A 15,520-nucleotide genomic window follows, 5' to 3' on the forward strand; every position below is an offset into this window, starting at 1 on the left:
AGAAAAAAAGTGTCATAAATTAAAAAAAAAAGAAGTAGTTCAATGCATAGTGATACTTTTAGTGAAACAAAAAGGGAGCAGAAATCTTAAAGTGGATTGTATATACTAATAGAGGAGTGGAGATCAAAGAAATAGAAACTACAGGAAAGAAATTAAAGAGCAAAGTGTATTTTCATATGCTGATCAAATAATCACAATTTCTCGCTCTGAGGATTTGACCTCAGAATTAAGGGCACTTCAGACAATTAGTATTTTTGTGGCTTCCTCTCAAAGAATGTTTTCAGGGCCTTCTTTATATCATTGTTCCTCAGACTGTACATGAAGGGGTTCACCATGGGTGTGACCACAGTGTACATCACCGAGGCTATTGCACTTGAGTGTGAGCCGTGGGAAGCAGCAGTACTAAGGTACACTCCTAGAACTGTGGAATAAAACAAGGAGACAACTGAGAGGTGAGACACACAGGTGGAAAATGCCTTATACTTCCCTTGAGTTGATGAGATCCCACGAATGGAAGAAACTATTTTAAAATAAGAGTGAAGGATCCCAGTGAGGGGACCACTACCAACCAGAACTGATATAAAATAAACCACCACGTTATCAGCAAATGTGTCAGAACAGGCAAGTTGAATCATCTGATTGAGTTCACAGAAAAAGTGGGGGATTTCCAAGATGCCACAAAAGGACAGTCGTGACACCATTAAGCTTTGTAACAAGGAATCCAGGGCACTGATGATCCAGGACACCAGCACCAAGAGGCCACACAGGTGGGGATGCATGATGACCGTGTAGTGCAGGGGGTGGCAGATGGCCACATAGCGGTCGTAGGCCATCACGGTCAGGAGAAAGATGTCCAATAATCCAAAGAGAATGAAAAAATACACTTGGGTGATGCATCCTTCATAGGTTATGGCTTTTCTCTGTGTCTGAATGTTGACCAGCATCTTGGGGATGGTGGTGGAGGTGAAACAGATGTCCACAAAGGACAGGTTGGAGAGGAAGAAGTACATGGGGGTGTGGAGGTTGGGGTCTGAGATGACGGCCACAATGATGAGCAGGTTTCCCAACACAGTGATGAGGTACATGGAGAGAAAAAGTCCAAATATGACAGGCTGTAACTTTGGTTCCTTTGATAATCCTAGCAGGAAAAATTCTGAAATTTGCGTGTCATTCCCTGGTTCCATGTAGTGGAAGTGACTGCCAGAAAACAGAAAGTAACATGGGCAATGTCAGAAATGACTCTCACAAGCATATTGGAAATGCTGTGATTTTTATTTTGCATTCAATAATCAAGATCCATAAATTTTAATTACCTGATCCCTTCAAGCCCTCCCGGTGCCATCTGGAAACAGGAATTCCTGTCCCTCTCCCAGCCTTTCCCCAGGTAGAAAGGCTACACTTTCAGTGAGCAATTCTGTATTGCATTTGGGGAATATAAATCGAGTAATGACTGGATTTGAGACAGGATGTACAGTGCTGAGGAACAAAAGTCTCTAAGATTCACTGATGGTGAAGGAATATAAGCAAATATAAAAATCAGATAAATTATCAGATGTTACCAGGTGCCAAGCAGACAAATCAGTCATGTCTAAAGAGAGAGTAGATGGGGGTGTTATATTTTACTGGGTATTATATTTCATTTTTGTAGACTGGCAAACATTATAATGAAGACCTGCGGTAAGATTAGGTGGGAAACATAAGTTTTCTCAGGGAATGTGTACTGAGGGTCAGAATGTAAAGCCTGGCCAGGGTAATGGCTCTGGAAAAACTGTTGTGTTAAAAGTCAAGGCTTCAATGGAAGGTTCTGTGTTGAGGGGATGAGCAAGAGGGAATGATGACCGATGACGTCAGAGAGTGTAGAGTAACAAGGTGATGTCCCTGCTGCTGCTGCTGAGACTTGAAGACACAGGAAGCACCTCTTTCACATCTTGTTCCTTGTACTTATATCGTTTTCCAGAAATCCTGAGAGTAGAAAACGTCCCCTAGTTTCCATTGGCTGACAACATCCCAATTAAGGGAATTAAGGGACATGTTTTGATGTATATGGGTTAGATACCTCTACCCTCAGAAATACTTATGACTCATAAAATGTACATACACCCAACACAGAGTAACACACAAACATGTAATATGGACCCTTAGGGCCATGTCATTACCAATCTCTTCTTTACACAGCTGTAATAATTTGGAAATAAATGAGATAAGGGAAACCACTGACATCAATTTTTCTCCAAGAATATAGAAATAGTCTCAAATTCCATTTGGCAAGCTTCTCAGGGATGTGGAAACATGTCTTTGAGGCTGTTCTACAAATGAATATTTATTCACATTTTGTAACATGAATTTGAGGAAACAAAAAGTAGTTAAAAAATGGAGAAGGGAAAGATATAGACAGAGAGAATAATGATATAATGAGCTCAGGGGGTCCCTGAGAAATTGTGATGAGAAGACTTTCTTGGTTCTGGAAGCATCACAACCCCAGTTATATCCCCTTGATGCCCAGAATAACTAATAACACAGTAACATGCACCTGATCCAAATGAGGAAGGATGATATCTTGCAGTGTGAAGACACCTGCTGATTGACATCCCATGAGATAAATGAGCAAAGGGAATAGACCCTCATTTTACAATTGAACACATACACATAAACAGATGTGGGGATTTTAAAAGATGAGATGATAAAGACTATCTAAATGATATTAATGCAATACTTACAGAATCAGAAAACCAAGGTTTGAGTATCAGTTCTATCACAATTTAGGTGTTTGTCCCTGGAGAACCAAACAAACCAAAGTCAATGTTAATATCATCACTGGAACAGTGGAATAGGTGATCCCTCTCTCTAGGTGGTCAATAGATTCAGTCAGTATCTGTAGAAAGCTTCCTCTGCCCTAGTTACTCCCTGTTCTTACGTGAATGGTCTCACTGGTGATGAGGTGATGTTTCCTCTGCCTCTCAACTGTCTCCACTGCTTCCCCACCCATGTGTACTGAAATAATTGTACAGGAAAGCTCATTAGCATGTTTCTTGCATTTTAATTGCAGTTGCTTTTCATATAAATATGAGACATGCAAGATGATACTGTAATATATATCCCAAAAGCTACTGTGGCAAAGTAATAGTTACCTCTTTTGCATGGGATTTCTAATAAACACACACATGCTCAAATATATCCCATGATAAATATTTTTTAAAAAGCTCTCCGTTCACTGCATAGGCCCCACGCCTAACACTTTATTTTCCCACTCCTCCTAACTGCAAAACCGATACATTCTAATCTTACTGGAACTACTTTAAGTTTCTCAGTTCTTTTTTATTCTCATCCAACTCCAGTTTTTCCTCTCATCATTTAATGGTAATGATGTATTTCTGACTCCCTGAGTCACCTCTGTTTTCTAACATATTAAATACAGTAGTTTATCTACCTAGAAATAAACCTGACAATTTCTCAGCTCTAGATAGTGGCACTAAAGTGACCTTTGGTAAGACCTGTCACTTCCATTCTCTCTGAACCTTTCTGGAAGTATCTACTGTGGGTTCAGACTCACCTGGGGTCTCTGAGAGGAAAGTCTCAGTGTAGATGTTTGACTTCCTCCCTGGATGGTTGGTAATGGAGACTGAGGCTCTATTCCCAGGGAGGACATCAGGAAGCCGTGAAGCATTGGTCCCTGAGTTAAACCTATGATTCCAAAAGCAACAACCATGCTCTGTTCATCTCAAATTGCATAGGCCAAGGGACAGCAGCAAGGAGATATTTATAGCTCCAGTGTCTACTCATTAGTTTCTGTTTCCATTGTTATCCCACTGATGAACACGTAATTTCCCTGTGGGACACCAGTGTGAACACAGAGGAAATTATTTCTGTTGCTTCTATGTTCCTAAGAGACCAGATTAAAGTCTGAGAAATTCACTTTTTAGTGCTTTTCTATGAACTCACCTGATTTCCAAAGATTTAACCTTTCTACCTTATCTTGAGCTAATGTTTTCTCTAAATCCAAACTGATGAACTTATCTTGAGTAGGACTCACAGTCTTCCAAAGTATTGACTTGCGGCCGGGAATAGTTCTTTTTTAAAATTTTATATATTTTTTACATCATTATTCATTTTTATACAATGTATGCTTTGTCCCCTGGGGTATAGTTCCTGTGAAATTCCCACCACCAATTCACCCGGGTACCATCGCCATAGTCCTTGTGCTCTTCCCACCCCTGTTTTGATACAACTCCCTCCTCCTCCCCTTGCAGAAAGTCTCTGGTTTATTTTGATTGATTTTGATTTTTACATTGTTATAATTGTTTTTTTCCCCCTGATCCCTTCTTTGGATCCCATACATTCCTCCTACAAGTGTAACCATCTGGTATTTTTCTTTTTCTTTCCAGCTTATTTCACTGAGCATAATACCTTCTAGCTCCATCCCTTTTGCTGTGAATGGCATGAGTTCATCTTTTTTGACTGCTGAGTAATAGTCCACTGTGTGTGTATGTGTGTGTGTATGTGTGTGTGTGTGTGTGTGTGTGTGTATATATATATATATATATATATATATATATCTCACATCTTCTTTAATCCAGTCATCTATTTTGGGCACTTGGTTGTTTCCATAGCTTACCTATTGTAAATTGTGCTGCAATAAACGTAGGCATGCAGGTATCTTTTGAATTAATGTTTTTGTGTTCTTTGGGTGGATACCTAGAAGTGGAATTGCTGGATCATATGGTAGCTCCATTTTTAGCAGATTGAGGAACCTCCATACAGCCTTCCATAGTGGTTGGACCACTTTGCGTTCCCACTAGCAGTGCAGGAGAGTTCCTTTTTTTCCACATCCTCACCAACATTTGTTGTTGCTAGTTTTTTTGATATGTGCCATTCTCATTGGTGTAAGATGGTATCTAATTGTGGTTTTGATTTGCATTTCCCTGATTATGAGGGATGTTGAACACTTTTTCATATGTTTACTTTGTTTTTGTTGAGTTTTGTCAGCTCTTTGTAGATCTTTGTGATCAGTCCCTTATCATTAATATTGTGTGCAAAAATTTTCTCCCAATCAGTGTATTTCTCTGTACTTTGGTTAATGTCTCTTTTTGCTGTGCAGATGCAGAAGCTCTTTAATTTGATGTAGTCCCAGTTGATTATCCTATCCTTCACTATCTTTGCTTTGGGTGGTGTGCCTTTAAAGATGTTATTGAGGTGTGTGTCATGCAGTGTTTTGCTATTTTTTCTTCTGTATATATTTTATGGTTTCAGGTCTTATCTCTAATTCTTTGATCCATTTTGAGTTAGTTTTTGTGCACAGTGTTGTTACAGGGCAACCCTGATATAAAACGGATTGCCTGACTGTGGGTCCTCACCCATGCGCTTAAAGGGGACTTAAACTGCAGGAACACACAAAAGGTTAACAAAAGGTTTATTTACAAGGGAAGGGGAAATGAGGAAATGTACAACTCAGGGAGAAAAGAGGGAGATAAATTCTTAAATGTGTGCTACCCATTCTGCCTACCTGGAATCCCAAATGACCTGCAGAGACCAAATGCTACCTGGCCAAGAGCACGAGCCAAGTGAGTGAGACCCCACTAACATTGCTGGTTATATTCACAAGTGCCAGAAAATGGCTGCTTAATTCCTCCCTTAGGTCCTTACAATCTCCCTTTGGGGATCATGGGATTTGTAGTTCCCAGTGTATTGATGGAGTCGGGTTGGCATCTACAAAGCCTGTATGGAGTTTGTACAGGATATCCTTTCTCCCTAACAGTGTGAGGTAGTAGTCAAGCTTCACTTTTTGCATGCAGCAACCCAGTTTTCTCAGCACCATTATTGAAGAATTTCTTTGTTCCATTGCATATTCTTTGCTCCTTTGTTAAAGATTACTTGTTCATAAATCTGTGGGTTTATATGTGGGTTTTCTATTTGATTCCATTGTGTGTCTGTTCTTGTTCCAGTACCATGCAGTTTTTTTTTTTTTTTAAAGATTTATTTATTTATTTATACACGCACTGGGTACAGTCAGAAGCACGGGAGAGTGAGAGAATTCACCAGAGCCAGACCGGGGAGCAGAACAGGCAGACTGAAGAAATACACTGCTGAGGGGAGCAGCGGGTGCGACAGGAAAGGTCTGCGTGCCATGTGGGACCCTTGCCGGCGGCCGGGGATTGAACTGGTGCTGCAGAAGCTGCAGGCAGCTTCGCAGCCCAGTGCTCAACTGATGCGCCACCAGGGGAGGCCCCCCAGTACCATGCAGTTTTGAATATTATGGCCAGTTTGAAGTCTGGGAATGTGATATCTCCATTCCCTTCCGTTTTAGTCAGGAGAGTGCAGGATATTCAGGGTTTTTTTGTGGCCCCATGTGAATTTCATCAATATTTGTTCTATTTCTTTGAAGAATGTCATTGGAATTTTTATTGGAATAGCACTGGATCTGTAAATTGCTTTTGGTAGGATGGCCATTTTGATAATGTTAATTATTCCAATCCATGAGCTGGGGATGTCATTCCATTTCTTTGTGTCTTCTTGTATTTCTTTTAACAATGTTTTATAATTTTCTTTGTATAGGTCCTTTGCCTCTTTTGTTAGGTTTATTCTCAGGTATTTGATTTTTGTTGTTTCAGTTATAAAAGGCCAGGGGCAGAGAATCAAACTTGTGCTCCTGTTGCAGAGGCTGCAGACAGCTTCAAAGGTTGCGTCTTAACCCCTTGTGCACCAGGGAGGCGCCAGGGATGGTTTTCTTGATTTCTTCTTCAGATTTATTGTTTGCATATAGGAAAGCTACTGATTTTTGTGTGCTGATTTTGTATACTGCTACTTTACTAAACTGGTTGATTATTATTTTTTAAAAAAGATTTATTTTTATTCATACAAGAACTGGGATACAGGTCAGAGGCACTGGAGTGTGAGAGAGAATTCACCAGAGACAGAGTGGGGAGCGAACAGGCAGATGACCAAAACACACTGCTGAGGGGAGCAGCGGGTGAGGCAGGAGAGGTCTGCTATGCCATCCCCACAGTGTGGCGCTCAACCCGCTGTGCCACCGGGGAGGCTCTAATCTGGTTGATTATTTTGGTTAGTTTTTCTGTGGAGTTTTTGGGGTTCTCTATGCATAATATAATCCGCAAATAGTGATAATTTTACTTCTTTCCCTATTTGGATTCCTTGTATCTCTTTCTCTTGTCTTATTGCTCTGGCTAGGACTTCCAGAATTATATTAAGCAATGGTGAGAGTGGACATCCTTGTCTTGTTCCAGATCTTAAGGGAAAGGCTTTCAGTTTTTTACCATTGGTAATGATATTGGCTATGGGCTTGTCATGTATGGCCTTTATTATGTTAAGATATGTTCCTTCTATCCTGAGAATTTCGAGGGCCTTTATAATAAATGGATGTTGAACTTTGTTGAATGCTTTCTCAGCATGTATTGATATAATCATATGGTTTTTATTTTTCTTTTTATTGATGTGTTGGATCACATTAATTGATTTTCAGATGTTGAACCATCCTTGTGTCCCTGGAATAATCCTACTTGGTTGTGGTGAATTATCTTATTGATGCATTGTTGGATTCTGTTTGCTAGGATTTTATTGAGGATTTTTGCATTAGTATTCATTAGAGAGATTGGTCTATAGTTTTCTTTTTTTGTGTGATGTCCTTGTTTGGTTTTGGTATTAGTGTAATTTGGGCTTCATAAAACGTGTTTACTATTATCCCTTCCTTTTCAATTATTTGAAAGAGTTTGTGTAGAATAGGTACTAGTTCGTTTCTGAACATTTGGTAGAATTCATTTGTAAATCCATCTGGTCCTGGGCTTTTGTTTTTGGGGAGGGTTTTGATTATTGTTTCAATTTCACAGCTTGGAATTGGTCTGTTTAGCTGTTCTATTTCTTTCTTTCTTTCTTTCTTTCTTTCTTTTTTTAAGATTTATTTATTTATTTATATAAGCACTGGGTACAGTCAGAAGCACGGGAGGGTGAGCAAATTCACCAGAACCAGAGCTGGGAGCAGAGCAGGCAGAAGGACCGAAGTACACTGCTGAGGGGAGTAGCGGGCGGCAGGAGAGGTCTGCGCGCCATGTGGGACCCTCCTCCAGTGGCCGGGGGAGCAGCCGGGTATTGAACCAGCGCTGCAGAGGCTGTGGGCAGCTTCGCAACCCAGTGCTCAACCGCTGTGCCACTGGGGAGACCCTGTTCTATTTCTTTTTAATCTAGCTTTGGATGATTGTAAAGTTGTAAGAATTTGTCCATCTCTTCTAGATTGTTTAATTTGTTTGCATATAACTGTTCATGGAAGTCTCTGATTATTCTTTTGATTTCTGCTGTGTCTGTTGTGATGTTTCCTCTTTCATTTATGGTCCTATTTATTTGTGCTTTCTCCCATTTTTTCTTTGTGTGCCTGGCTAGGGGTTTGTCTATTTTATTTATTTTTTCAAAGAACGAACTTTTGGTTTCATTGATCTTTTGGATTGTTTTCTAAACTTCCATTTCATTTATTTCTGCTTTGATTTTTATTATTTTGTTTCTTCTACTGCCTTTTGGTTTTTTTATGTTGTTCTTTTCCAGTTCTTTAAGATGAGGGTTTAGGTTGTTCCTTTGAGTTCTTTCTTGTTTCTTGATGTGAGCCTGTATTGCTATAGATTTTCCCCTTATAAATGCTTTTGCTGTGTTCCATATGTTCTGAAGAGTTGTGTTCTCATTATCATTCATCTCAAGGTATTTTTAAATTTCTTCTTTGATCTCCACATTGAACCAATGGTCTTCCAATAGTATGGGTTTCAATCTCCATGTAAGAGGGTTCCTTTCTTTCTTTTCATGGTTTATTTCTAGTTTGATGCCTTCATGGTCAGAGAAGATGGTTGGTATGCTTTCAATCTTACTGTATCTGTTGATGCTTGTCTTGTGTCCCAGTATGTGATCAATCCTGAAGAATGATCCATGTGTACTTGAGAAAAATGTGTACTCAGATTTTTTTGTGTGCAGTGTTCTGTAGATGTCTATTAAACCCATGAGGTCTAGGTCCTTGTTTAGAGTACTAGTGTCCTTGCTTATTTTTTGTCTCATTGATTGATTTTTGTCTCATGGTTGAGAGTGGTGTGTTGAAGTCTCCTACCACATATGCATTTTCTCTAATGTCTGTTTTCAGAGATTTTAAATTTTGTCTGATATATTTTTGTGTGCCTTCATTTGGTGAATATATTTTGATGAGTGTTATGTCTTCTTGCTATATTGTACCCTTGATCATAATGTAGTGACCATGTGAGTCTCTTTATACATTTTTGAGTTTGAAATCTGTTTTATCTGATGTAAGTATAGCTGTTTCTGCCTTCTTTTTTGGTCCATTTGCTTGTAGGATTGTTTTCCATCCTTTTGCATTCAATCTATTTTTATCTTTTGTAGTTAAATTGCTTCCTGAAGGCAGCAGAAGGTTGAGTTCTGTTTCTTAATCCAGCCTGAGACTCCGTGTTTTTTTATTGTTGAGTTTAATCCTTTTACATTTAGAGTTAATATTGATATGTTGGTGTCTGCATTTGCCATTTTATTTGTCTTTTTGTGATTTTATTCCTTGTCTTGTTTTGTTTTTATTATTCATCCCTCCATTGGTTTTGGCTTTAGGACTTGTAGTATTTTTTGGAGGGGGTGGTTTAATCGCAATGAAATTCTGGTGTTTCTATTTGTCTGAGAAGGTCCTTGTTCTTTCTTCACAGAGGAAGGAAAGCTTTACAGGGTAAAGTGTTCTTGGTTGGCATTTGTTGTCTTGGAGTTTGTCGACTATGTCCCTCCATTCTCTTCTTGCCTGTAGTGTTTCTTTAGAAAAGTCTGATGGCAGCCTGATTGGTTTTCCTTTATATGTTATTTGTTTCTTCACTCTTGTCAGCTTTATTATTTTTTCTTCGTCTTGGATTCTTGGGAGCCTTATATTATGTGTCTTGCTGTATTTTTCCTTTCATCGTGGCAGTGGTGTTCTTCTCACTTCATTTTCATTTTCATCTCCTTTTTTGGGACCAGCCTCCAGCAAAATGTTGTGTCAGGGGTTCCTGAAAGGATGAAACGGCCTAGGCGACATGTTAGGGGCTGAAGGGAAGGCGATTGAGGAGACACTGATACTGGACGGCGTGCAAATATCTTCTGCGGAGAGACTCAGCAGGTCTTTATTATTCATTTTTAGTAATCAGAAAAATTACATCATCATGTGCAAAGCAGAAACAATTAGTGTATTTTATTCCCATGGACTACTGGCTCCTACGGGTCTCAGTTAGACGCTAGCCTTCAAGGTTAATAGATAAAAAACCAAACCTATCACTAAAACTTATTATTTCAGCTAGACAATTACCTAAGACAGTTGATAGCCGCCAGTACATCCCTATCAGTTAAAGCCTAAGCATAAAAAGACTATTTTATTCATATGGCCTTCAGCAGGAGACCAGCTGCTACCTAACTATCAGAACTTTTTCTACCTAGAAACTCCTTAACACAGTTAACTTCATTAAAAAACTTTTCTAAGAAACTTCTAAAAAAAGCAAAAGAAGGACTTACTATAATTGTTGTGCTGGATTGCTTGTCAGATATGTACAATAAATTGTCTCCCATTGTCAAGTGGGCCAAATTGTTTAATAACTAATTTTCTAAACAGATAATTTTCCGTGCCGTTTATTTGCAGTATACTGATGCATATAATTTACTGCCTAATGTACTTTTTGGGAAATTTTTCTCTTTTTATGACCAAGAACAAAAAATAAAGGGATGTTAGATCTTCAGCCCCACGGTGTGAGCAACAAGGAATCTTCAGGCCCATGGTATGAGGCTCTTTAGCTTTGGGCCCAAGGTGTGAGGCCCTTTAACTTAGCTGCTTGCCCGTGTCTTATCTGACTGGGGCATCAAGGCCCCCTGCAGCACTTCTTCATGCTTGGGAAGTTCTCTTTGATTATCTCCTTGAATATTTTCTCTGTTCCTATGTCCCTCTCCTCTCCTTCTGGGATTCCTGTAACTCTATATTTCCTTTCCCCATGGAGTCAGATATTTCTCAAAGTGTTTCTTCATTCTTTTTCCTTCATAGTTCTCTTTCCTTTTCCGTGTTGGTTCTTTTTATTTCTGCATCTTCGAGAGTACTTATTAGTTCTTCCATTTCATCTATTCTGTTTTCATTGCTTTTCCCAGAGTTCTTTTTTTTTTTAAAGATTTATTTATTTATGCATATAAGAATTGAGGTACAGGCCAGAGGTGTCACGAGGTGAGAGGATTCACCAGATACAGAGTGGGGAGCAGAACAGGCAACACTACTGAAATACGCTGCTAAGGGGAGCAGCAGGTGAGTTAGGAGGGATCTGCTGTGCCATGTGTGTCATCTCCCTGCCTAGGTATTAAAATTGTGTAGCAGTGGGCCTCCCCGGTGGTGCAGCGGTTGAGCGCTGGGTTGCGAAGCTGCCCGCGGCCTCTGCGGCACCGGTTCGATCCCCGGCTGCTCCCCGGCCACCGGAGGAGGGTCCCACATGGCGCGCAGACCTCTCCTGCCGCCCACTGCTCCCCTCGGCAGTGTACTTCTGTCCTTCTGCCTGCTCTGCTTCTTGCTCTGGCTCTGGTGAATTCTCTCACCCTCCTGCGCTTCTGACTGTACTCAGTGCATGTATAAACAAACAAACAAACAAACAAACAAATACATAAAACATGCCTCTATAAAAAAATTAAAAAAAAATTAAAATTGTGTAGCAGTGGCTGCCAATAGCTTCATAGTGCTGCGTCTTAACCCCTTGAGCCACCAGAGAGGACCCTCCCAGAGTTATTTAGCTCCTCCATTAATCTTTTAATTTCCTGAGTTTCTTTCACTTCCTTCCTTAAGGACTCAGTTTCATTCTTCTGATCATTGATTATTTTTCTCATATCATTTTTTTCCTTTTCGACTTCCTTTGGTTTATTAATCATGGCGATTTTAAATTCCCTATCTGGGAGGTTCAGAAATTCTTCCAGGTCATTGTTGGGTTCTGGTGGTTGGTTTTCTTTTTGTGGTATGTACTTCCCCTGAGGGCTTGCTTTGTTGCTTGTATTATGTCTTCTCCCTGATGTTTGTTTTCTAATTTGTCCTATGTGTTGGGACACTGTGCTACTGGCATTGGCAGTCATCTCTTTGGTGTGTTCCTTCTGGGATGTTGGGAACTGGTAGCAAGACCAAGTTCAGTGCTCTTATGCCAAAACTCCACAAGGGTAGTGATATTGTAGGTATGTTGGTGGATGCCATCTCAGAAGATCCCCTCTACTTGTATTTACTCAGTTCCACATGGGGATCTTGGGGTCCCTGGCTTCTTTTGTGGAGTCGTCACTCTCTTGCTTCCCAAAGGGGATCATGGGGCAACTGACTTCCAACAATAGCGCAAGGGCTATGATTTCCTGGTGTGGTTCCTGCAGTTCACTTTGATGGCAAATCCTGTACCCCAGTTCAATTTGGTTCCACAGCTCAGGCGGATGGGCACCAGAGGCCTGTGATGGCTTTGCTCAGCGTGCACTTCCCTACTGAGCCCGTTTCGGGGACTTCCCTCTCTTCAGTCCAGAAGGTGGTTGTGGGGGTCCCTGCCTTCCCCCATGGCACAGGGACTGCACCTTTGTGGTGTCTATTTCCTTCTTTAAATAGGGGAGAACAAACTGCATTCCACTGATATAAAATCTTGGACACTGCACTTCTTGGGTTTTTAACACTTTTTGTTTTAAGATTTATTTATTTATACAAGAACTGGGGTCACTTTTTTTTAATGATTTATTTATTTATACAAGAACTGGGGTACAGGCCAGAGGCACAGGGAGGGTGAGAGAATTCACCAGAGACAGAGAGGGGAGCAGAACAGGCAGACTGACTGAAACACACTGCTGAGGGGAGCAGCAGGTGAGGCAGGAGAGGTCTGACACACCATGTGGGTTTCTCCCTGGCCAGCCAGGAATTAACCAGCGCTGCTGAGGCTGAGGACAGCTTCACAGCACTGCACTCAACCTGCTGCACCACCGGGGAGGCCTGGTTTTTAACACTTTTCCCAAAACAATTAGGCATTTCATACTTATATAACAAGTTGAGAGATCTGATTTAATCCCTTATGTTAAAATATTAACATACAGGCAATGCATTTAGATGTTTTACACATTATAACCTGAATTTAGCTACTTGTAGGCATTGTCTGATTTCATTTTTATACAAGTCTATTCTGGGATTGGTACTTTTGTGAACTACTTTTCCCATTCTTAGATGAAGTTTGAAGGAATTTAGAAATTTGCCCAAAGTTGTAATCCAAATAAGGTGCACCTAGATTGGAATTCTGCTAAGATGCTTCCAGTTTTCAAACTCTGTGCCACTGGTTTCCAATTAGAGATGATTTTTGCCTTTTGGATATTTGACAATATCTCAAGTGATGCTCTAATGTACATTACAGCACCTACGCTATAAGAATCCCCCCACATGTCAACATGAGAATGTGACAAAAGCTAGTCTTGAACAGCATTTTTCCAACCCAAAGCTCATATGAACAAGCTAGGATTCAAGTTCAAATGCAAATTTTGATTCAGCAGGTCCTTGTGGGTCCAGAGGCTCTGAAATTTTAAGAAGCTCTTGGGGGTGGTGTTGCTGCTGCTGTGGATGGCATTTGTTCTACTCTTTGACTAGACAGCTGTGCTACTGCATTAGTCAGGTGTAAGGTAGTTTAAGTCTTCTGAACCAAAAGTCTTTGATTGTCATTTTAGCGAATAGTGTATTCATTTACTCCATAGCTATTATAAAGGTTGTGTTTATTTTATGTAAGTACCCTTGAACGACATCAAATAATATATTTCTTGAAAGGATGCTATTTGAGTATTTAAAATACTCAAATAAAATATTTGAGTATATAAAATAAAATTCTTAAAAGATCTATTTATTATGCATACAAGAGCTGGGGTACAGGCCAGAGGTGTGGTGGGGAAAAAGGATTCACCAGAGACAGAGTGGGAAACAGAACAGGCCGACTGACTGAAATACACTGCTGAGGGGAGCAGCAGGCGAGACAGGGGAGGTCTGCTGTGCCATGTGGGTAGCTTCCTGGCTGGGGATCGAACTCATGCTGCAGAGGCTTTGTATTGCTTCAGAGTGAGGTTCTTAACCCCTTGCACCACCAGGGAGGTCCTATTGAGTCTTTAATATAAGGGCTTTTGAGTGGCACCAAATAATATATTTCTTGAAAAAATTTTCAAAATAGAAATTTATTATTTTAAACGTGGTAACATTAGGATTCTCCCCATCAGTTGTCTCCATTGTGGGGTACCCACCACCAAACCACCATAGTCCATTGTACTTCCTTCCCTCTTTTCTCCTACTCCTTCCTCACTCCCTCATCCCTTTAAATGGTTCAGTTCTATAGTCAGTTTTCATTTTCATTCTTTTTTTTCTTTTAAACATCCTTCTTTATTTTTTCACAATAGGAGGATTTCTCCCCTCATGTGTGGTCACCATAGTTTTCCCACAACCAAAGTAGCCCTTGTCCTCCACCACCTTCTACCGTGCATCCCCACTTTCTACTCTACTCTTCTCCTTTCCCTCCCCTCCTGAATATCTCAGATCTAAGGTCTTCCTTCAAGGGTTAGTCTTACAGGTTGTCTTTATCTGAACCTTTGTTTGGTTTCCTCTATATTCCACATATAAATTAAACCATTAGGTATTTATCTTTCTTCTTTGCCTTGCTTCACTTACAGTAATCCCTTTCAGATCCATCCATGTTGCAGCAAATGGCATGAGGTTTTCCTTTTTGATCACTGAGTAGTGTTCCATTGTATATATTTCTGAAAAATATTTTAGCACACAGAGTAAAATCACCCTAAGGTATTTGCATTATAATCCTTGGTAACTTTGAATGTTTTTTTAAAATAGAAAGTTGGAATTAAGGTAGCAGAAACAGTAAGATTGTCTATTGGCTGATCTAAAGGCAAGAAGATTGGTAATGATTATGCAGGTGGGACTAATGTACTCACCATGGACTTTTGAATGTGAAAGAGGAATAGTTGGAATTGGAGAGATTTGAAGATCTTACTGCTGGCTTTGAAGATGGAGGAAGGATGGTGAGCCAAGGAAAAATTGTGGTCACCAAAATTATAAAGAAAAGTTAAAAAAGACTGTTCTGGAGCTTATAGAAGGAACCTGGGCCTGTAAACATCTTGATTTGAGCCCAAAGAAACTCATTTTGGAGTTCTGACCTCCCAAACTGAATATAAATTTGTTTCATTTAAACTCCTAGTGTAAACCCACATATTTATGAACAACTAATCTTTGACAAAGGAGCAAAGAATATGCAATGGAACAAAGATAGTTTGTTCAATAAATGGTGCTGGGAAAACTGGACTGCCACATGCAAAAGAATGAAGCTAGATTACTACCTATACCATGCACAAAAACCAACTCATGGGTCTCCCTGGTGGTGCAGCAGGTTGAGTGTTGCTCTGTGAAGCTGTCCACAGCCTCTGCCACGAGGTTCAATTCCTGGCCAGCCAGAGAGAAACCCACATGGTGCAGCAGACCTCTCCTGTCATGCCCCCTGCT

The 15,520-nt window shown here is 40.2% G+C and overlaps 1 protein-coding gene across 1 annotated transcript; it reads right to left on the reverse strand.

The window, feature by feature from the left end:
- Nucleotides 1-245: 245 nt before the first annotated feature.
- On the reverse strand, nucleotides 246-1,085 carry LOC119242241 (olfactory receptor 7A10-like). Its single transcript, XM_037507982.1, has 2 exons — nucleotides 731-1,085; nucleotides 246-445 (listed from the first exon to the last, which is right to left on the reverse strand). The coding sequence occupies exons 1-2, from the start codon at nucleotides 1,083-1,085 to the stop codon at nucleotides 246-248; spliced, it is 555 nt and encodes a 184-aa protein (XP_037363879.1).
- Between the last annotated feature and the right edge of the window lie 14,435 nt (nucleotides 1,086-15,520).

The sequence above is a fragment of the Talpa occidentalis genome, unplaced genomic scaffold, assembly GCF_014898055.3.
Source record: "Talpa occidentalis isolate TD23 unplaced genomic scaffold, MPIMG_talOcc4v2.1 talOcc4.12, whole genome shotgun sequence".
Taxonomy (NCBI): domain Eukaryota; kingdom Metazoa; phylum Chordata; class Mammalia; order Eulipotyphla; family Talpidae; genus Talpa; species Talpa occidentalis.

What these genes read in the sequence shown, in the direction of transcription:
- LOC119242241 (XM_037507982.1), bottom strand. Translation starts at nt 1,085, where the DNA reads ATGTACCTCATCACTGTGTTGGGAAACCTGCTCATCATTGTGGCCGTC. An exon ending in GCTGGTGTCCTGGATCATCA is followed by an intron (nt 446 to 730) that starts GTGCCCTGGATT and finishes CTCACCTCTCAG; the next exon opens with TTGTCTCCTTGTTTTATTCC.